This window comes from Callionymus lyra, chromosome 19 (genome assembly GCF_982586985.1).
Source record: "Callionymus lyra chromosome 19, fCalLyr1.hap1.1, whole genome shotgun sequence".
Taxonomy (NCBI): domain Eukaryota; kingdom Metazoa; phylum Chordata; class Actinopteri; order Syngnathiformes; family Callionymidae; genus Callionymus; species Callionymus lyra.
This window is the reverse complement of record NC_141836.1, coordinates 18,288,887-18,312,795: the sequence shown is the minus strand read 5'-3', so window position 1 is coordinate 18,312,795 and position 23,909 is coordinate 18,288,887. Positions and strand designations below refer to the sequence as shown.

At 37.1% G+C, this 23,909-nt stretch overlaps 1 protein-coding gene across 1 annotated transcript in view; it reads left to right on the top strand.

Moving 5' to 3' along the window:
• cacna2d3a (calcium channel, voltage-dependent, alpha 2/delta subunit 3a) overlaps positions 1–23,909 on the top strand; it is an 89,135-nt gene that overhangs the window by 19,583 nt on the left and 45,643 nt on the right. Inside the window, exons 4-9 of the mRNA XM_087780737.1 lie at positions 6,516–6,575; positions 16,997–17,159; positions 18,640–18,771; positions 19,899–20,110; positions 21,052–21,126; positions 23,712–23,801. Of these exons, the coding sequence (XP_087636863.1) occupies positions 6,516–6,575; positions 16,997–17,159; positions 18,640–18,771; positions 19,899–20,110; positions 21,052–21,126; positions 23,712–23,801 (732 nt within the window). The remainder of the gene's footprint in view (positions 1–6,515; positions 6,576–16,996; positions 17,160–18,639; positions 18,772–19,898; positions 20,111–21,051; positions 21,127–23,711; positions 23,802–23,909) is intronic.

The following is a 23,909-nucleotide window of genomic DNA, read 5'->3' as shown; positions in this document are numbered from 1 at the left end:
GCTTCAAAACATTTTTCAAAATGGTTTTAAATTATTTTTAGAGACAATAGTTTGGCCTTTTGTAGAGCAGTTTTAGTGAGCAAAAGCAAGTAAGTGCTTGCAAAAATAAGAATGTCTTAAGATCTTTTTTTGAAGGAGTCAGTAGATCAAACACAGAGGGAGAGGAAGACTGTTCCAGAGCTTAGGAGCAACCATCGGTAGATTCTGATCCACAGACCCAAGTGCCCGACTTGGGGTGAAAGGCTCGATCAGATCAGTGATGTAAGGAAAAGCCTGACAAAGAATAGATCTGAAAGTAAGAACCAGAAATTAAAAATTGATCCTGAAATAAAAAACTGGCAGCCAATACAGAGTTTTAAGGATCGGGGAAATTTAAGTTCTTCTACTAGAGCTGGTCAGAATTCCTGCTGCAAAGTTTTGTATCAACTGCAGGCGAGACAGCTCCTTCTTGTTAAGACAGGAATATAAACTGTTTCAATAGTCTAAACGAGAAAACACAAATACATGGATTATAAGATCCAGATCATGTTGTGACACAAGTGCAGCCTATGGGCCACAGGTGCCTCTTATATTGTATTCATATGGCCCTTATGAGGTGTAGGAATGTTTTCAATAGATGTCTAACTATTTTGGTTCCAGTCTATTCTTATTGTTTATCACTAATTCACTTCAAAATAAATCCTTTGCTTATAGTACATTATGTTACTTTTATTTTGATCTTGCTTTTTTCAACAATTTGTATTGTTTTGCTTATTGATCTAGTTTAGTGAACAATTTATTTTCTCATATTAAGGCTCTTTTTATTTGTCTTTTTTTTTTGTTGGTTTGACCGCCGCAGTAACAGTCATCAGCTTTCATGTGGTCTGTCCAGAAATCAGAAAACTTTCATTGAATACTTTGTGGTTGCAACTGCTCACCTCATTAATGCATTTGCGTCATATATATATATATATATATATGAATATGAATGAAACGTTGCTCATTCTTCATTTCTGATCTTGTCTTTCCTGTTGTCAATGGAACATCAGTCCTCTTTGTTTAGGGAAATTATGTGATCAGTACAAACGGTGACTAGAAAAGCACCTGAAATATCACAGAACTCCACCAAGAAGCTCATTCACAACGATATTTTCTTGATTTATGCATTTGTTTTGCACAATATTATTTTCATTTGTTGATTATATTTTGTATATTCTATATATTATCTCTTACCATTTCAGCATTTTTAGCTGTAACAGTTACTTCCGGTTACTCGCTTGCACCACAAGAGCAAGAACACTTCTTTGGGAAATGCATCCGTTTCTGACTTTGAACTTTCTAGGCGGAGGTAATTGGGATGAGGATGTTTTCCAACGGTAAGAAATGGTCAGAAGTGGCAGATTCAAAGGTCAAAACACAAATTAAATGTGAGAAGAGTACAGAAAAAGGGGTGATGGGGTTTCTTCAACTCTAGCACTTTACATTCCCTCCGCGTCGGCAGAACTGCTGTTCCAGATCGATTATCGGAAGTGAACATGACGTGTCAAAGCTCACAACTTCTCCTCCTCCGTTTGTCTTTCTTTTTAACTTTGAATCAATTTATCTACGTCGCTCTGCTTCCCGCTTTCACACATTTGGACTGGGCAGAAGCCAGAGAGACGCAAAGTGTCATCGAGCACTTTTCCATTTTGTTGATGCTGCAACTCTCTTCTGGCTGGACGGACAATATTAATTGCTGTCCCCACTTCTATTGATAGGCTGCCGACAGCCAATCCCGCCCAGCTCCCGTCAGACCTCCAAGGATCAGGCCTCTGGCACGGGAAGAACATTTGACCTCTTCTGATCCACGAGGTCGGGGCTTGGGTTGCATTTGGTCTTGAAGTTTTTCAAAAAAGGCTCCAAATGCATTTTACTAACTCAAAATATTCGCACAAAATTAACAGTTGCCCTTATAGGCATGATTTTGACTTGAATCACATGGATCTTTGTGTAATGCCAGATTATGCAAGCTTTATATATTTTTTTTTAATTAAAGGTATACTTTTAATATATATATATATATATATATATATATATATATATAAAATGAATATTTGGTTTAAAAAAAGTGAATTTTAAATGTCGTCTTCTGCTTATCTGGGTCGGTGCAGCAGCTACAGCAGGGAGGCCAAGACTTTTAAAGCATGCATTTTAGCTTTATATATTTTGATTGTTTAAGCGCTTTGTGGCCCTGTAGTAAAAGTCCTTAAAAAAAAGGGCTTATTCTGTAATCTAAAATTAAATGAATAATTTACTCGAGGGGAAAAAAAAAATGGAGTTTTATTTTCTTTCGTCCACTCATGACATGGTCACATCCAGTGTTATTCTACAAAACTGCTGCTCTTTCTGTCCATCATTGGGAAAAAAAAAAACAACATGTATAGCAACAGGATGTCAAAGAATAATGGGCGGAGTTGAGTGCAGATGGGTGGTTTGAATGATGAGCATGAAACATGATTATATTGCAAAGTAAATGTGGAAATTAGATTCTTTTTTTTTCCTTCAAAGTAAGGGTTGTGAATGCATGTGATGATAATGATAGAATCAAACCTGATTGAAGCCGTCATGGTCACAATTACACATAATTATCTCATTGTTAAACTATATTTAAAGATCTCCTGTAAACCACTGAAATTATGTTGTTTTTTGAGATCAATCTGGTATTGCCGTCTCACTCTACTTGGTAATCAACCGTTTTTTTTTCACCATGATATTCTTGTTTTAACCGACTAAAATTATTTGATTTGAGGGAACATGACACATTCTAGAAGTGACCCGTAATTACAGTTATGTTGTAAATTCATTAAAAGTAACAACACAAATCGTAATCCATTTTATCGAGCAGGGTGCTTTTGGAAACTAGAAATATTTTTGTACCCTTAAACTACAAATGGGTCCATTCAAGTCTGTTGTAGAACAATATCTTGTTATCTTAAAATGGAAGAAGTGAAGGCATTTGTTAGTGTTGTGGGTCTTTTGGCTGTTTTTGTGTACTCTATCTTGTCTTTGTCAATTACATCTCATCAGGGGCCACATTATATAATGTGTCTGTTAAAGGGGGCTGTTAAGCTAATAGAACAGCCTAAATATTTTTAAAAAAAGTAAAATTCAAAAGTGTTATTATGCTGTGACATTTATTTTATATCCTCTTTATATTAAAGACAAATCTGGTATTATAAGACTTTTCCCAATTTTCTTTGTAAATATTCACTTAAAATATTATTCAGTGACAAGGTCCTAAAACAAATACTTTTAACTGATTACTAAAGAACTAGTAATGAATGATAAAATTGGAACCATTTTTATGATCAGTCTGTTCAATTCCACTCCAACTTCAGAGGCACCTTGTTCTATGGTCTTGGTCTCTGGTTCGACTCTGTATTGCTGTACCTCGAGCCGTAACATTGGTCTTGAAACATAATGGACTGATTCTTTTCCACTCCTCTATAGATACACTTGGCACAATGTCAATATTGAGCAGTTTTTAGTTGAATAGCCCTGCAGTAAAGATGCAAAAACCACTGTACTCTCAGTGTCCGTCCATTGTTTTTGTTCTTTTTAGGATGTTTTTCGTAGATGCAACTGGTGTCTTCAAGTGTGAGCAACATACTCTCATACATTTATATATATATATATATATATATATATATATATATATATATATATATATATATATATATATATATATATCTAGTTAACATTCTCCAAAGCATGCGTCAGAGATGATGGGGCCACGAGGCTAATTTCTCAACACATGAACTTTGGAAAACACTCCGGCATCCTGATGTCCAGAGACCCACACCATCTCACACGTGCACACAAATTGCTGGAGGTGTCTCTCTATCGACAACAACTTCACGGCGTTTGACATTTCGATGTTGAGTGTGAGGCTAAGCATTGCAACCTTTTGTGAATGTTATTTTCTTCTTCCATTCTCCACCACTCATCCCACCGTCCTTATCTCAGTTGGTCTCCAATTTAGTTTTTTTTTTTGTAAGGAGCCGAAAGAGAAGGTATTTGTCTGAGGATTCAAAGCGACTGCATCCAATCACACACCTCGTTCTGGGAAGAGTTAGAAAGAACTGTGTGTACCGTCCTCACGCCTGCTACCTTAGAAATCAATTTGCAGTCGACGGTGAACACTGGATATGAAGCGATATGCATGACCAGGTGTGTTGTGATGGTACAGAAATGGTTTGGCGGTTTTCGCACAGACACAGTCGCACACACTAGCTTAGATACACACACACACACACTTGTGGTATAACTGAAATAAGCTGCTAGATCTGGTGGAGTCATTTGGATGGAAATTTGAGATGGAAGTCATTATCAAAATGAAACGCTGGCCCAGCTGCGAAGATGCAAACACACCATTACAGAAACTTATTTTCAATGAAGCCTCAGTAATCATTACATTTGCATTTGTTCCCCATATTTCCTTTTTTTGTGCATTCAATCTTTGAAATAATGACTTTTCTTGCATTGTTTTCTTTTCACTACCACTTATTTTATGCCGAGCTTTTCATATTTCAATGATATTGCCGTTAAAGGGAAACTAATGTGTTGATTTGAGTGTGTCTTAAATAGATCTTGAACCTCTATTGTATCATCAGTATGTCTGTTTGTACAATCTACAAGCCCACTGAAAACATAATTTTTTCTGGAGATTAAATTGTTTACCAAAACCACACCCACTCTGCTGTGATTGGTCAAACATTAAAGTTTCCATGCGTCCTCAATTCTGTAAGTCTCCACCTCCAAGGAACTTGTTGTATAGACGAAGCAGGTGTGATTACAACTGGCTGGAGGAGGATAGAATCCATTATTACATCATGATTGACTCTGAAATCCCGGCGAACTAGAGGTTATGAGAGCAGACGGGGTAGTAACTTTGAATTAACTTCTTTAAATGCCTCATCGTGGATGCTATCTTTTACCCATGGTTCATGGCCTTTGTTTTGTTCAATAGCTGCTTTTTTCTTTGTTCTTCCCACTTTTATTGATCTTTTACACTCGTAACAAATGTTTTAATAGAAACGATCATTTATTTTTATATCATCTTTAGTTCAGCTTTTCCTCCAGTTCTTAAGCTTGTTTTAATACATGTGCTTAAATAAATTGAATGAGCAAAAGGGTTTTAGTCAATCCTCATTTTACAATACATGAAAATGTGTTATTTAGAAACGTTAAGTTACAGGAAGCATGGCAGACAATAAAGGGACACACGCTCCAGAGGCGACACTTGTTAAAGTTAAAGCAAAAACATGGCACTTTTAAACTTCAGACCTACGGAAAAAAACAAATATCTTTGTTGCCACTTTTTTGTGAACGTATTGTCAGTATTTGTTTTTGCAATTGCTTTGATATGTTGCAAGGTTTTGGTTTCCAAAAACTGCTACATTTTCTTTTAGCCCCAAGGGGGACCACGTTATAAACCATATAAGATATAAATATAACAACCTTTAGTTCAGAATATTTCTTTGAAAAACATATTTTATTTGAAATGGAAAAGAAATGTTCAAAAAGGAAAAAAGTCTGCTCTAAATCCACCTGAATTATATCCGTCTTTGTTTTCACTTTTTCATTTCTGGTGTGCGTATACACTGTGGTATATTTTTTAAAAATGTTTATTTTGTAATTTTTACATCATTTTTTTTTTTCCTAGTCCAAATTTCTGGATAAATGTATGAATGAGGACATGTGGTTAATGAGGATGATGAGCTAAGAATATACAAAAATAATGGTGTTGATGGTTTTATTGCAATTAAGGTTGTAATGGTATGTTTGTAAAGGAATAACGATAATGAATACATTTTTTCATATAGTATTTACTTATATGCATATGAGCTTGGTATAAGATTATAGATTATACCATATCACATTATATTGTGAATTATAGATCGTATGATTTCAGATATTACGATGAGTGTTTATATTTTAATTTAGTTTAAATTCTTCCTTGATTGAACCACAGTGTTTTGTTTTTATTTGGCTTTATTTTATTTTGTACAAAACATTATTTTTCTGATGCATAAGTTAATTTCTAACGCTTGCCTTAAATTAACTGACCTTTATCAGCCTGGTCAACAAAAATACATTTACTGACTCATCTCTTTTGGTGCAAGGAAGGTTCAAATAATTAAAACCGGGTTAGTGAAAAAGCGTTTCCCTGTGTTCAAATGTTGTTCGTGAGTCCCTCTCGCTCAAACATGCCTGAACTAAAGTGAGGTCTCATGCTTGAAGTGTTGATGGAGTTGCTGCGGTCGTGAGCACGAAACCTGAGGCAGTCATTACCACTATTGCTGGACCGTTTAGCCAAATTGTGTCTTTTCTCTGGATGGCCAAATGTCGTCGGCTACATCCTGAGGCCTTCCACTGTTGGGGGGATGCTTATAAAGTGAATAGAGAATGACTTGCCGAAGATGATTTCTCACGGGCACACCGGTTTCTTTTTTTTCTCCTCCTTAATCCTCCTTTTCCTTTTTTCTTCTCCCCAGAGACTGGTGGAGGCAGCAGAGGAAGCCCACCTCCAGCATGAAGAGGACCCAGAACTCCAGGTTTGACCTTTTTCTGAAAGTACTTTACTCGTAAAAAGATAATGGTCAACTCTTCAATGTAAATAGATGGAAGGTGATTTAACTGTAGCATGTGACCTGAGGCTGCTCTCTCATTGGTTAAACTCAGAGAAGAGTTCAATTAATCAAAGCTGATTTGCTAGAATTGAATCAGATCTGATAAAAAAAATCACACATACTTGACTTTTAACACCATTAGACTGACTAGACTTTAAAACCAAAAACGAAACTCACGGTTTTGATTAAACATTTGCATTTTAAATTGATATTAACATTTCATTAAACATGTTAAATGAATTGAACACTTAACGCTAATAAATAGGATTAAGTAAGTAGATCTATTTTCATGTTTTAACATTTTATTTGCACTATCCTTTTTAATCATCTACTTTTAATTTGGCAACTCAGAATGAAATATTGATTCAGCAAAAAACCCATTGAACACAAAATGTACTCAATGCTGCAATGTGTTTCTTAGTCTAGACAGAACTTAAACAGAAACTTGATCATACTAAACAGCTTTTCATACAGAATGAATAAAATATTTGGAGTGAACCTGTGACTGTCTTCTCTCTAAAGATTGTTTGCGTGAAAGGCTGAATCCCTCCATACCTCTACAGGTGCTCCAAAGTGACAATGATTGATTAGGTGACAGGTAGTCAGTTTCAGACCTAATCTCAGATTTAGCTCAACAACTACTATAGCTATATTATATAATATTTTGTTACCTGCACACATAAGAATGTTTGCTGTGTTTAAGGCCGACATCAACATAAGCGTGTTTGATTCATGTTCACTGATGATTCAAATGAATGTGGGAGGAAATGATCTGTTTTCTCAGAGGTGATGCAATTAATCCTGTCGCAGTACGTCAGAAATGTGATTATAAGTGACACATTAATTACACTTTAGTCTGTCTGCTTTTTTTTTTTCAGAATGATTCCAGACGTTTAATCATCTGTAATGTGTAATCCAACATTGTTTCCCTGATGAAACACAATCATACAAAGTTATGGTATTGCCTCCAAACTTTACATGGAAGTGTCGCCTCTTGCTGTTGACAAAGATTTATCTTTGAACATTATTTAAGAACCCCCCAAAACCTGCCTCTGCTCACATGGTTCTGCCTCAAATCCGTTTGAGCAGCTTAAATTTTTGGAGTGCAACTTTATATTGTGGGTACGAGTGTGTGCGTGTGTGCGCGTGTGCAAGATGGCTGAAGGGAACACACCAGCAGATAATCGGAGTGTGTGGTTTCATGCCTTTAATAGTATTTTTCCACAATTTTTGCTCTTCGTGCAGATCTCATTGGGAAGTTTTTTAGGAAAGGAGGAGCAACCGTACAGGCTTTAAATGTGATGCTAAGCTGACTTGGGAGTATTTTCTGCTCAAGTACTTATAAACCATGCTGTGTGCGTGCACATGCGTGTTTGAGCAAGTGTCTGTTTACTTTGTCAATCGCCAAAAGCGTTTCCCATGATGCCACCTGGTTTTCCGCACTCTGGTTGAAGCTGACTAAACGACAATCACAAGTTTCCCCACAGTCAGGACTTTATTCCAATTTTTTTTGTTCAGAAACTTAAAAGCTTGTAGAAGCTTGAACGTATAAACCTTGTCGTAATAAATCTAACTTGGAACAGAAGAACGACTGTTAAAAAGGACTCGATGAGTTTCTTAATAGTTAGTGACCTCTGTCGTTACTATAGACAGCATCTGAATATACACAAAACAAACTAAATTTAAATAAATAATTTGCATTGAATCTGTTATTTATGCTGCCGTCTCCAACGTCTCGACATTGATCCAATGATGGCAAGTTTATACACAGCGGTTTCATTCTTCAACAGTCAGATGTACAACTTTAAAGCTGCATTATATAAATGTATCCATTTGTTTTCCATTACAAATGTGTGAACATGTTGCCATTATTTTCAGAACAAAATCAAACTATCGTTTTGTTGGTTTTTCAAATCTTTTTACATACGTTTAGATTTGCAGATCACGGAAAAAAGAAGCTTCACACTATCTATTTTAGCATGAAAATGTTATTTTCTAAACCATCTTTCTGTGGACAGTTGTTCAAAACTTATAACACACACAAAATCGAGACAATTGGTGGACATTGAGACCTTCATTCCATGAAGAATGACAAATAACTTCACTCAAATTCAAATTTGGACCAATTATCAGATGATCGTTCCATCACTCTGTGGATACACTTACCTTAAATTACATTTCTCTCATTATATTTGGCTGAATCTTTTCATTTGGTATTCGTTTTATCTGTGCTCCCAATTTAAGAGCTTGATGGACAATGGTACCACATTTTAAAATAAATTACAATATTTTTGACTCGTAATTGATGGATTGTTTCATTTTAAAGACTGTTCAACATGCATTCAGCTCTTTCTTTTCTGAATTAATATTTTCCAATGTTTTGATGGGATCCGAAATCCTCTGTAGTTCTTTTTTATCCAGTGAATTTGTTTAAAAACAAGACTTGTGCTCGAGAACGTCTTAGCAGAGGCCAAGATGCTACAAAGACCAGAGAGTCCAAGAAAGACGGAGACTTTTCCAGATTGAGAACCAAAGCCAAAACCAAAAAAAATTAAGTAATTTACACATTAACTTGCTTAAGTTTTTCCTCTATTCTTTTAAATACTTATTGTGGCTCAAGGATAAAACTGAAGACCAAGACTGAGGATAAAAAACAGTCGCAAGACATAATGAACTGTTCAGATGATAGAGTTGGCTTGTGGCTATATAAGTTGTGTCAATCCCAGCTTTGAATGAGATTGTGATTTTTGTGAGTTATTAAGTAACTTGCTGTTAAGTTATTTGGGTGCTGAAAAATCACGTCCAGTGTTCATCAGAGGTGACGAGGTGGAGGTGGTTGACAAATATAAGTACCTTGGTGTGTGGCTGGACAGTAAACTGGACTGGTCCTGCAACACAGACCATGTATATAAGAAAGTTCAGAGTAGACTGTGCTTTCTGAGGAGGCTTCGATCATTTAACATCTGCAGGAAACTCCTCTGCATGTTCTACCAGTCTGTGGTGGCCAGTGTCCTGTTCTATGCTGTGGTGTGTTGGGGTGGAAATGTGTCCAAGAGAAGGTCAACAGGTTGGACAGATTGATCAGAAGGGCTGGCTCTGTGGTTGGAATGAAGCTGGACTCACTGGTGACAGTTAGTGAGAGGAGATCACTGAACGAACTACTGTCCATCATGTATGATGACACGAATGCTCCTTCCCAGATGCAACACTAATCGTCTCGAGGACTCATTCATTCCTTGGGCTGTTAAGTTGTACAATTCTGAGTTTGGGGGCAGGAGTGGAGTAAAAGTATCATGATGTTCTATTCTATATTAATCTTTGTATCCTTTTTCTTTGTTATTTTTCTTTGATCTATGTTCTTGTTCTTTATCTTTAGACTTAGATTGTATCATCTTGTTCTTTCTCTTTATTTCTCTTTGTTCTTGTTCTTATTTTTACGAATAATTGCTGTATTGCTGTGGCAATTGGGAAAAAAAAACAATTTCCCGAAGGAGACCTTCTCAGGGATCAATAAAGTTCTAACTAAAATCATAGAAAAGCACTAAATAAATACGAGCTATTTACCTAATATAAATATATATTTTTTTTAGCATTCCTTATTGTCATAAGTCAAAAGTTGCTGTCATATAAGACCTTCAAAACCAATTTTCCATGTTTGTAAATAAATACAGACCGTAGTGATTTGTGACCCAATTCCAGGCCATAATAACATATATTGGTTGATTATGTTGGTTTCCTGCTAACAGGAATTTTAATTGTACACCTTTCTACTCACGTTAGTTTTTCAGATGATGGCATCTGTAATTGGGTTTTTTCACAACTTGAAAACACGTAATTATTCCCAGTGGTGCTAAAAATACTTTGGGGTGAAACCTCCTCCATCACTATTTGGGGGTTATTATAAAATGTTTGTTTTCCTGCTGCTGGATACATATTTGGCTAGCAGCAGGAATTTCCTTATCTGTCTTTTCCAGAGCTCTTCTGCTTCCATGTGAAATTGGCATGGTAATCTGCTGAGATTTCCCTCCCTCGCTCTTTTACCCGCAATGCTCATGCCGTGTAAATAGGAAGAGTCCTCCTTGCCCCTCCGCAGCCAATGAAATCCCTCCTTGGAGGTTCCAGTCAGCCAGCCAATCGTAAAGCCTGACTGAAAGTGTTGCCCCCAGAACGTAGCGAGCATCAGGGGAGAGATGCTTAATCTGTTTGCTTCCCTCTTGTTCTGAAACCCTCCTGTTGATTGAGCTAACAGGGACGTCAGTTGGCCTTAAGATAACACTTTCAAAAAGTTTGTTGTGAATTCTTAGGTCAGGTTGCTCAACAGTTTCAAAGAAGTGGAACGACACGTTTTATACACATCTAGAGTCTCGCTAGGAAACCCTTGCTTTACTTTATTGGGTCCCAGAGCAATACTGTGGGTGTGTCCCAAATCGTGCACTTCTGCAATTACATTTAGCATTTTGAGTGCACAAGTGCGTCCCAATTAGCAGTGTGCGAGAATTTAGTGCGCAATGAGTACTCAAATGGCCAGAAGATTGAGTGTGGTTATATAGACGCACTTCCACCGTGACGTAGATGACGCTAAACGGACTCACTGACGATGCGTTTTCGGAGAAGATACCGATGTCAATGTCTCAAAAAAACACAATTTTTTACCACATAACACAACAAAAGTGATAACGTAATGAGACACAGCTAATCAACTTTTTTCAATTGTTGCGGTATGGTTTTTGCAATCAGCGTTAAAAAGTAGTAGTAGTAGAAAAAGAAGAAGAAGCTGTGTACTCTAAAGCAGTGCACTTAGAGAAGTGCGCAAATTTAAGACACTGCATGTGACTTGAGAAATCTTATGATTATGCTATTTGTTGACTGAAGAGTCATCTGGTTTAATGTGCAACATCCACTTAGGGTTGCTCTGCTGTCTTGGTAAACCCAGTTTGACATGGTGGGTTTGCAATCCCAGTTTTTTTGCTTTTATTTTTTATAAGTATTGACATTTGAGTCAGTGTAGCAATAATCTCATATGTAATTGTTGTAAAAAAGATTCTTACAGTTGTCAGGCAGTGTGATCCAACTAGCCTGTGATGGAGTCGTAAAAACTGAAACATGAGGCAACCCAATTGCAGAATTGTTTCACAGCCGTAAGATGTTTTGTTCTGGTTTCCTCGAGTGGGTGATGACGGCATGCAAGTACTGCATCTAGTATATTTTAGAACCTCCTTATCCCCCAAAGTAAGATGGGTGGACATTATTAATCTCCTTCAGAGATTAGGACAAATTGCTGTGGTTTGACGGATGTCTTGCTCACTACTCTACCTGTATCAGAGCCTTCATGTTGTGTTCTCATCACCTATTTCCCACCTGTGATGTTAAGGCTTGAACATTAATTCCAGAATATTGACAGGCAAAGTTGACTCAAACTCTCTTTAAATAAAGTAGAAGATTAAAAATGGTCCAATTATACTGTATCTCATATTCGCCTGACCTTAAACTTATTTCTAAATGATGATGAAAGTTCTGGCTTACTGAGCTACCCTTTATCTGCGCACACTTCAATAATCAAAGCATCAATTTGATCAACGTAATTGGGATTATGGCTCCTTCCCAAATCTTCAAATTACAAATGAAAGATTAATAATGAGTGAAGCCGTTCAGTTTGTATTAACCTTCAATCTAAATGGTGAATTAAAATGCTAATGGTAAAATAAAAAGTTCACTTTCCAAAAGGGATATTTTAGTATTGGACACGCATGACCAGAGAGAGATTTTTTTTTGTATCCTACTTGAGATATCAATGACTAAAGACAGCCCTTGTTTAGCATGGCATTTTAACTTTCCTTGAAAATATAAAGTTTTAACCAAAAAATGTCATATATGGGATAACAAAATATAGCAGTGTTGGAAGTCAAATACAACATCAGCCCCTCCTTAATGATGGATAGAAAAGGGCTCGAGCCTTTCCTGTTAAGGCAGTCAGAATGCACAGGTAAATGGAAAAATATGGCAGTCCAATGCAATGTTGCGTTTGTACATACCTGTTTAATTCGGAAGCCTTCCAAACGTTGGCTTAATATTGATAGGTTGCCAGTTTGTCCATCAGTATTTAAAAAGTTGAAAATAAAAGTTGTTTTAAATTAAATAGTTTTGACTAAAGTTGTCTTTTCAATATTAGTAATATTGTGAATTAGAAAAATGTCTAGTCAGGAAATGGAAAAAGTTCTGAACTTTGACAAGTACTAGGCACCTTCCAAAAAAAGGGTTCACTTTATTTTGGGCTTTTATTTGCAAATAACTAATTCTAGCTTTTCCTAGCTAACATTAGCTTCTTCAAAATATTTATTTTTATACTGAGATGCTCTACTCCACAGGAATGGCAACAGGAGTTTCTTAAAGTATCAAATACTTTAATTTTGCAGTGAAATAAAGTCGGACAAAATCACATCTAGGAGCTAATTCAGTCGTTTTCAAGGGGCCCTGTAAACATTTGTCAAGGTGCACTTTTGACAGACAGATCCAGAGAAGCAATGACGTCCGCCCACACTAGTCCTAAAGCTGAATTAGTTACTAGGATGTTTAAACTTAATCTCCCTTCCATCATCATGGATGGTTTGTGATGTGTTTTTTTGGGTCTCAAAAGCCGCTCAAATGTAGCTTCCCTTATTGTGTACAACAGACACTGTATTATTAGAACCTGCAATAGCTACGTGTTTGTTTGGCTTTTACAGGAATTGACATTACTGCGTCGTTCTCGTGACTGGTGTGTGCTCACTGGTGCAGTTGTTAATCCGCACTAACCCATCTTCCCTCTCGCGATGTCCCACCCCGAGTGGGCGTCGATGGTCCATGTGTGATGGTTTGCTTAATGCACTGTGGCGCTAAAGATCAGGTTAACGCCGCGATGAGGGACTGCATTAGTAGCACTGGCCACTCAGAAACACTGGAACGCCATAATTGACTTTCTCACCGAACACACAGTTTGCACTGACTGCATTCATACACCCACTCTTTCTACTTCGCTGCTCAAACTCAAATCTAAAGGGAGTATTTGGAGTCAAAATGAAAGTCCCCATGCTGAGAATTTTAATTGTACTGGCACCTGCCTCGTTTAATGTTATTTTTCTTCCTTTAGCTTTGCTTATATTTACGGTATGTTTCTTTGAAAGTGTGCACATAGGAGTGGATCAAACATGCCTGAAAGATATTCCCTTCGGTCGTCTGTGTTTGAACAGATAGAGCTACAGATGTTTGCGCTGAGCTTTAGTTAGGGGCCGAAATTAATCTAATCTATTTCAATTTGCACAGGCCGGGATGAAAAATGGAGGCAGGCCAGCAAAACTAGAGACACAAACAGACACAAATAAACACTAGACAGATGCAACCTGGCAACTGCAATAATGGTGGCACAGATGACGCTGATAGTCACCAAACCCTCCCAAATGAACTGCATAAAAGAGCAGGAGAGGAGTGGAATATGGAGAGCAGGGAGCCGTGAAGCGGATGATGGCTGGATACAGCTTGTGAACAATGCAGGGAAACATGAAGGAAGAGCCAAAAAAGGGGAAATAAAAGGCTTATTACTGTAAGAGGAGCCAGAATGTATAATAAAACTGGCTTTCTTTTTAAATTGGAAGGTCAGATGGAGGACATGGAGAACACAATAGGATTTTTCTGCAGGTGTAGTTGACTTTAATTTTGTGCAGAAAGGATGCTATTAGGGTTATGTGGAACAATGGATTTCAATTTTCAATGGATCCTAATTTATTTTTAGTCAGCATTACTATTTAAGGAAATATGTAGCCTATGTAAGTGCTTTTACTTCAGTCGAGTTGGTGGTTTAATTCCTAGTAAGGCTAAGTATTTCTTTATAAAGAAAAGGGATTTCCTTGGTAGAGGTATAAACTATACAGTGCTTCATTTATAATTTGTATTAAAGATATTTCATCCAACTTTACTAACAATAACATATCATCTATAGCAGTGGTCCCTACATGTTCAGTGGATATTTTTTTGATAGTATCTAAATAAGTCTAATAAGTTTTTTTTGTTATATTATACACCTACCTACATTTTTTTGCTCTCTATGGATTTCTTGTTTGAAAGATATCATTTTAGGGCCTAATATTATTGATGTATTATAAATTCCAGACATTTCTTTTCTGTGAAGAACATGGAAAGGGTTGTTTGGTTATATGTGGTTTTCAACAATACAGGCACCCCTGCCATCGTCAAACTTTGTTACAGACTGACCCTGGCCCCCCATCAGAAATTAATTTGGCCCTCACAGGAAAAGGTTTGGGGACCTAAAACGTGATTGTGTGCATACTTGTGTGTTTTCCACATGTGTTCATGCCTAAAACAACCTTTAACAGTAACGATGGTAGATTTTTGGACTTGATAAGTCTGTACTTTTATTTGCAAAAACTACGATAATGGTATAATTCTGCTAATTCAAGCTAAAATTGGCTCTTTTTACCGCTCAATTAGACAGACTTGGAGCAGTCAGATGAATATATTTGGCAAATCTCACAGCAATAGCAACAGGAGCTCTCATCACAGTTCCTGAACCATGATTATAAAAGCTCCTTGAAAGAGGTATGCACTGTATCGTGCTTAATTTCTTATTTGATTTTGATAAAGTATATATTCCAATGTATGTAACATTCATAGAAATGATCTTGTGTGTGTGTTGGTTGAGCAAATGATCAGGTCAAAGGTTTGGGACACAATGGGGGGCAGTAGACACCCCTGAAAATTACAAATGGGTCTATATTTAATACATACTAAACAAGGATGATTTCCATAATTCCAGCTCCACCTGACTTTATTCTCTCCTCTGCTCCGCCTTTCTATGATCTTTTTCACTATCTGTATTTATATATATTATTCGAATCTTTGTCATTTTCTGACTGGTTGTATACAGTATATACAAATTACAATGAAGATGAACGATATCTTTGCAGTTTAATCCTGGTTTAAATGAAGGCATCAATTTAGATTTAACATGACTTTGTCGGAAACAAAGCGGATTAAAGTGTTTTGATAAATGGACCTTCACAAATGATTGAAATTGTTCCACTTGGCAGCAGAGAAGCCTTAAACTGTGCAACCTCACCTTGAAATAACGATGTTCTCCTTGATATGTGGCTAATAAGCCTAATTAACGCTGATTAATTACCCCGACAAGAGCGAGTCTACCTGCGTAATTGATAGCTTTATTGTTTCTTAGCAAAGGTCTGGAGGGATGATGGCGGTCCCCCTGGAGGACGTGGCCAAAAAGAAAGCCATTAATGCATGAAATTAAGTTTGTTAGGAAAAAAAATTAAATGCTAAAAGAGTTGCACTTTTTCGACTTTGAAAAGTCTTTTGTGAGTGTTTTCTCTTCTAGATCTACATTTTCTTCAATATCACTTTACTGGCTATTTTAAGATGTATTTTCCAAACTGTTTTTCGACTGTGTCATAATTGGAAGACTTTGACCTTAAGCCTTGTAATCGCTGCCATTCACCAGTTTTGCTGGATAGTCGTTCACAGGTGCACTCCAGTCTGAAATCACCTTTTCACTTGTTCTGACAACATCCCAAAATTGAATTCTTCAAGTTTGTTGTGCACTTCTTAAACCAAATCTAAATTCACATTAATCCTAAGTATTTTTTCTTTAAAAATGAAATGCAAAATAAAACCATTTTCACAAAGGCTTAAGTGACTTTTGTAAGTTGACTCAAATCTAATCTAAGCGTTCCAAACGTCTCGGGTTCATTTTTTTAATCTTGTTTTTTAGTCACAGAATTCTTGCCCTTTTTTTGCAATTAACTATCTAAAATAATCCTGGATACGCCGTTAGAGACATCAAAGATGTTACCAGCGAAAAAAAAGGAATCGTTTTTTATTTTGATTCTTTCTTACCACACTATAAAGATCCACTTCACTTGAGACATTTATTTTGAAACATTTAAAGTTTTCCTTTCATATTGAATCACCTTCAAAATATGCCCAGGTAAGTGTTGTCGACACACTAAAGGCGCCTAGAAATCACTCGATATCACCAAAGTCTCGACCACTTGGCTTCTACGTTTACCTCCTTCTGTGGTTTGTTCAGACATAAGAGGGAGCGGGGAGCTCTGCGCTCTATATTGGTGTGGCTCTATGATTTATTAATGCCCCCCACCCCCCTCCCCCCTTTAGAATATGCAGGACTAAAAATACATTGGAGGCAGATCGGCGTGTGCAGCATCTGGTCCGAAGGATGACTGTGCAGAAGCGGAGATTCGTCAACTAAGCATCGCTCCCCGTAATGACGCAATGTTTAACACAATATTGTGAATGATCGATGAATGCCCTCGTGTTCCCAGTATGAATACTTCAATGCCGTGCTGATCAACGAAGTGAATGAGGAGGGGAACAGTGTGGAGCTCGGCGGGGAGTTTGTCCTACAACCCAATGACCATTTCAACAACCTGTCAGTCAACCTGAGCCTCAGCGTGGTCCAAGTGCCAACAAACATGTACAATAAAGGTAAGTCCTATGATGCCGCTGACATTCACTGCAAGTCATTATCTCTTCCGCAGTTTAATTTAAGCTGAAATTATGTTTTGTTTTTTTGCACAAAGCTCATTGGACGTAGATGTCAGATAAGCTTAACCAATCAACCGTCCTAAATGAGAGAGGGAGGAAGAAAATGAGGAAAAAAATTAGGCTACTATTGTCTTTGCTTTATTTTGTCATTATATCCTTCAAGATAAAAAGGTGATTCTGTGTTTAACATTAATCCCATTAAGTGGGTTAAGTCAGACTGACGGCGGGGCCGAGCAGCAGATTAATTATAGCGAGGTGGGAACAAAAGAAATTAAGAGTGACGGGGCGAGTGAGCGGAAATAAAAAATGTAATTGTATTGAAATAATTGGACTCATTGTAATTTCATTCAGACTCGGATATACTGGAGAAATGGAATGGTATCGTAAGGAAGCGATGGAGAAGTTTGGAAATAAACGTGTTTTATTGGGGAAAAAAATAGGGTTTTATGTGTCGGTACTGGACAGTTCATAAATTTTGCAGTGAGATCATGGATGATGAGGAACTGTGGTTCGTCTCTGATAGCGGACTGTAGCCGTCGCTGAAGACGAATGGTTCCATGACGCCATCGCATCCTTCATGCAGCTCCTAAACTCGCACTGAATTAAAAACACACAAGCCTGGCCGTCGTATTTCACGCCGCCGCCTGACAGAAACATTTGCCGTGGATGCTGTAAAGTCGGGCCCCGTACAGGAAGTCGATATCACGGAGAGAGTTGGTGCACATGAAGCACATTCGTCACGTTGCATCACCAGCGCTCATTGCTTTAACTTCTCCTCTCCAGTTTTGTTGATAAGTTTTAATCCGTCATATATATGTAAATGAATGTGCATTCCTAACAAACCGGAATCATGGATGTTCTTCCATCAAATTGAATTTCCAAAGAGATTATTTAACATTTTAGCAGGGAAGTTGGACTGAAATATTTGCTCTAATCGGGACCATTTCCGATTATAATGGGATTCGGAAGTGAGTGTATTGTGATGTAGATTGGTTTCCTGGATTAAATCCTAAATTCTCTCCTGCGTGGAGGTGTTTGGGTGTTTACCATGTGGAGCGTTTTCTGTGCCAGACTTCCAGAAGACTAATTCAATCACAGCTTATTGGCTTCACTGCTATGACTGTTGACAGCGAGACAATGATGCCAGATTAGACGACGATGGGAAATCTGTGATTTGCTTCTTTGTGTTTTTCGGTTTGCCTCACTGTTGTCCTCCCTCTCTCTCATTCCAATTTCCTAAAACGCATTTTTCTCTCGAATCTCTCTCTGGATCTGCTAATTATTATAATGTTTTTAAATTTTAGAAGTTTTTTTCACTTCAATATCTTCATGCTAGTTGACAAGGTTACATTCTTTTCTAATATTGCTGGTATTAAACCATTAAAATTGTGTTTAACCTTTTGAACTTTCTTATTCTCAGACTCAGCTATCGTGAATGGCGTCTACTGGTCCGAGGCCCTTAATAAAGTGTTTGTGGACAACTTCGAGAGGGACCCTTCACTCATATGGCAGTACTTTGGCAGCGCTAAAGGCTTCTTTAGGCAGTACCCGGGTAAGAGTTAAAAATCACTTGCTTAATTTGTCTTTTTTGTTTCTAGGTCTAGCAGTTGTCCTTATTACCTCAGAAATAAATCCTTGATAAAAAATTTTCTTATTTTAATGAGTAATTAGTTTTTAAAGAGCGCTTTTCAAAACCATGGTCACAAAGCGTTAAAACAATCAAAAATACCCAATAAAATTGTGCCCTAGGTGTCCTCAGTGATACTATGCACTCCATTTGAGATGCCACGCTACACTATGTCAGAAAATGTCCTCAATTCGATACTAGATGTAATTGGATTGTTGGATTTAATTTACGGAATTAAGTTCCAACACGGTGGATAATATGAGCTCCTGGAAGGTCGACGGGGGCGCACTCAGGAAGCACAAGTCGTGATTTCTATTTAAGAATTTATACTTTTCTTTTGGAAAAAAAAGGATGTAATGCATGTCAAAACTTAATTTCAGTGCAATTGTTATTTTGATTTATTCATGTTTTTATTTCATTTTTAGAATGGAATTTTTCGCTGAGACATTCCCAGGCCACACAAGAAATAAATGTCCACGTGTAGACCCATTCTTATGAGATTTTAAGCATGTTTTTTTAAACTTTGAAAAAGTAAAGAATAGTGTTTTGTTTTCATTCTTTGTGTCAGGCAGTGGAAGGGAATTGATCCTTTCTGCTGCTTCTTCCATTTGTACATGCACTTTTTGTGCACTTGTTTTTACGTCCATCTCGTTTCTTATTTGGGACTGTTTTTTTTTTTTAAAAACTACATTTTTCAACTACTTTTTTCTTGAACTACAACAATGTCTTTTCTTTTGTATATTTCTGGAATACCTCCAGAGGGAGGTTTTCAGTGTTGGTTCCACAAAGGGTTCCCGCAGCAACTTCAACTGACTTATCTGGATCCAGTTAACAATAACCTGTTTAAATCCTTTCTTTTTATTGAGTTGATTGTAATGTTTTTGATGGCCCGGGACACAAAATGCTCGGTTTTTGTAAAATACACAGTACAAAAGACTGAATACAATTAAATCATTGAGTTATACACAAAGTGAATAATCTTTCATGAAGTGAAAATGTTGACATTTTTGACATCATATCCTGACGTGCGCTCTTGTATGAGTGTCTTCCAGGGATCAAGTGGAAACCCGATGAACACGGGGTCATAGCGTTCGACTGTCGTAACCGGAAGTGGTACATTCAAGCCGCTACCTCTCCCAAGGATGTGGTGATCCTGGTCGATGTCAGCGGCAGCATGAAAGGCCTGAGACTCACCATCGCCCGTCAGACTGTCTCCTCGATACTTGATACTCTGGGAGATGACGACTTCTTCAACATCATCGCTGTAAGGCCGTCGGTGATCCATGATTGTTGTGATATGAATGGAAAAAGCTCCACACACGAGCAGATCGGGGGCTTTTTTCCTTCATCTTCAGAGGATGCTTTGTATCGAATCAGCTTTCTGCCTTGTCACGCTGACAAACCATTAGCAGTCCGCTGAATGAAGATTGTAACTGAATGAGTGTTGTGATTGGATCCTCCCTCGAGCACTGGAACTATTGTTATCACATGTCGGTCTGATGGAACTCTAGAACGGTGTGTGTCTTTGGATTCGTGCATGTGTGTGTGAGAACTTGCAAGTGTGTGATCTCGTGCAATGTCTGATGCGATTTCACGTCCAATCATAACTCGTCACTTCGCCAGCCGGCATTATCTCCCCCCGCAGAACAAAGTCTTCATTATCATGTGATATCCTAATCCTGTTGTTTTGAAAATGATTCTTTAAAACGAGTGACGAAAAGGAGGCTTTAGAAACTCAGGCGGGGAACATTTGTTTTTACTGAGCTCCTTTAAAAAAGACGCACCAATTTCCTGATAATCTCTCCTTTGTTCTCCTCATTGTTGGACTTATTGTCTCACCTAAATGCAAAGTTTGAACAACTCTCCCTGTGGAAGTGTGACACACAATTACTGTGGGAGCGAGAGTAAATAATGTGGAGAAAATCGTTTGTACACTTCAAAAGTCTTTCAAGCAGGAAGTTTTGTTTTCTCAGTGCAAAATAAACGCAGAAAGATTAGGAAATTTTGAACTTCTGACAAACGGACTTCTTTTCTCTTCATGGAATTGAAGCTTAATTTATACTAGTGTGTTATCAAAGAGTGGCAGGCAGTTTGTGGATGTGTGTTATCAAGTCGACTGACGTCTACAGCGTCTTTTTTTTCCCCTCTGTTTTCTCTGATTGAAACATTTATTTGACATAATTGATGACCTTTGTTTTATTCCAGTACAACGAGGAACTGCACTACGTGGAGCCATGCTTGAATGGAACGCTGGTGCAAGCAGATGTCACCAACAAAGACGTGAGACGATACTTTTTTTTTTAAGTTCTAATGTAAAGAAGAATCAAATACTAACTAATTACGCCCTCAGACAATTGCCAAAAAAGCTTAAATTATGGAAAACTCTCTTTACTTAAACTATTTTTCACAGTTTAAATTAAATTCTACTTTAAAAAATCGAATCAAATTTTGACTAATTTGAATTTCCATGGAGACCTTCTGCCCTCTAACTCCTTCTTCATGGAACTGAACCCATACTGTTTCTATATTTGACAGCACTGTATTAGTTTTTAATTCATTTATTTATTTAATTGAAGAACAGTTAATAATATTAGTTTTTGGGGGGCTTACAAATCATTAATTTTAGTTTACCATATTTCTTTTGTGTTTCAGTTTCAGTTTAATTATTTATTCTTAAATACTTCATCAGATTTTTTATTTACAATTAAAATATAAATTCTCGTTTTAGTGTTGTAATTAAACGTACGGTCTCCAGAGGGCAGCAATTATCACCTACCTGCAGGAACAATGCATTCTTCCCGGAGATGACTGAGGACTAGAGGATACATTCAACTCCAGCAGCTTTTAAAGCTGATTTATTTAACATGTTTTGGTTTTAAAACGAATGAAAGTAATAAGGACTTTAACTGTAAATTACAGTAATGACAACGGCAGAGTCAACTACAGTGAATATGTTGTTACTACAGTCAAAATACATCATATTGTTGTCCCTGTATCGTGATACGCATCATTTATTAGATTTTTGAATTACACTAAAATCACTACAACAATATTCATGTAGAAATTGTATACATTTTGAGTTTCTCTTAGGAAACCAGGCTTCATTCGGTATTTATTTCAATCTTTATTTCGGTTTTGTAATTTATAGGTGGAACACAATCAAGGCATAGGAACACAACAATCACACAAAAACAAACAAGAACGCCTTTTCCTACTTACTCCCCAGGACCAAAGCCAATTTAAAAAATACAAATGCTAATAAAAGATCCAAAACAAGTTCTAAAGGTGTCAGTGATCGAGAGCTGAGGGTTTAGAATTTCAAAGTCGTTACTTGGTCTATTAACTCTAATGAAATTCTGATGTGTTCCATTCAGTCTGAGGCTCATTTTATCCAGTTGTAGCAGAGTGAGCACTTCATGTACCTCTTGAAGGTGGTAGCTTGTCCGATTTCCAAGTCATTGGAAAGAAAGGACGTGCGAGAAGACTCTTGAATGCTATCGCTCACTTTTGACCATTTGACGGTTTCCATTTCACTTGGTACAATTCCAAACACGGCTGTTAAATTGTTGGGTTTTTAGTTGAGTGGGACCAAGTTTAAGGTAATTCAAGACAGACAACGATACGTTGGTCAAGCCTGGACCGTAAAACCAGGAGATTGAGGGTTGATACATTTTTGCTAATCTACGGGTCCTATTTTAGGTACTGTTGAGGTACATAAGGGCAACATTAAACATGACAAAAACAACATTTTAAACACAAATGAAAACCCAGGTCTAAAACAAACAGATGAGCGGATGGCTGAAAGACATGTTGTGTTCTGATATTTTAATGTTTAGGTCGATCCCACGTTTTTTACTTGGTGTACTTCTGAATTGTCAGTGTTGTAAATAATGTACGTTCTGGAGGTATGTTCAAGTCAAATGAAAATGTGTTTTCACCTTCAGTAGAGGAGCTGCATCAACCCTCCATTTGTTTTCAGGCAATGCTTTCAGTTGATTAACCAGGTGCACATGCAGAACAAATTCAAATTCCATTCAAAAATGTTAATATTGTTTTAAAAGTCACTGGTTTAAACACAGCAACTTAAAATGAATTGTGATCAGAATAACAATGTCAGCTCTTCCTTAAGGCTTTAAAGAACTTGAATGTGATGCCCTATGTTGGATCCATTAGCGCGTCTAAATATCTATATGCATCTATATACCAGGGTGGAGGGATTTGTCTTAATTATACATGTGATACACACTCACTGCTGAGATTAACTTCAGTCTGAATATGCAACTTTAATTCCAACCTCTACAGCCATTCTTTTTTATTCTATTTTTTGTAATTTTTTATATGTATTTTTATTAAATTCTTTATTATTGGATGATAACGTTTGTGTAACACTTTCAACAAGTTTTCTGTAATCAAACCATTTTTGACTGTAAACAATCTGTTTTCGAATGTGATCGAACCGTTTTCAACTGTTAACAACCGGTTTTCGACTGTAAACAAACCGTTTTGGACTGTAAACAACCCGTTTTACTACTTTAAACTAACCGTTTTCAACTGTAGTCGAGCCGTTTGAGTGTCATCGAACCGCTTGCGAAGTTTTCAACTATTTAAAATTTAAAGGAAAATGGTTGTCCATAGAAAGTAAAGAAGAACATTGTCTGACTTTCTCATTTTGCTTTCCCTTGAAAAAAAAAACAACCTCTTTATCAAAATTAAAATCTCTTGTGTGCTTATCAGATGAGGCAGCAGACACTGATGGCAGGAAACGTCAACAATATAGTACAATAAGCACTATAAATTAGAGACAGTGACTATAATTTGTCAACATGCCTGTCATTTCCCATTCAATGTTGTTTTTCTTTTTCCAGCACTTCCGAGAACATCTAGACAAGTTGTTTGCCCAAGGCATCGGCATGTTGGACGTCGCTCTCACAGAAGCCTTTAACCTGCTGAGTGATGTAAGTCATCAACCACTGCCCATCTCACGCACTAGACATCTTAAACCGTCACCATCACATAAACACGCTCCTCAATAAGTCAGGTTAGCTGATTCCATATCCTTTCTC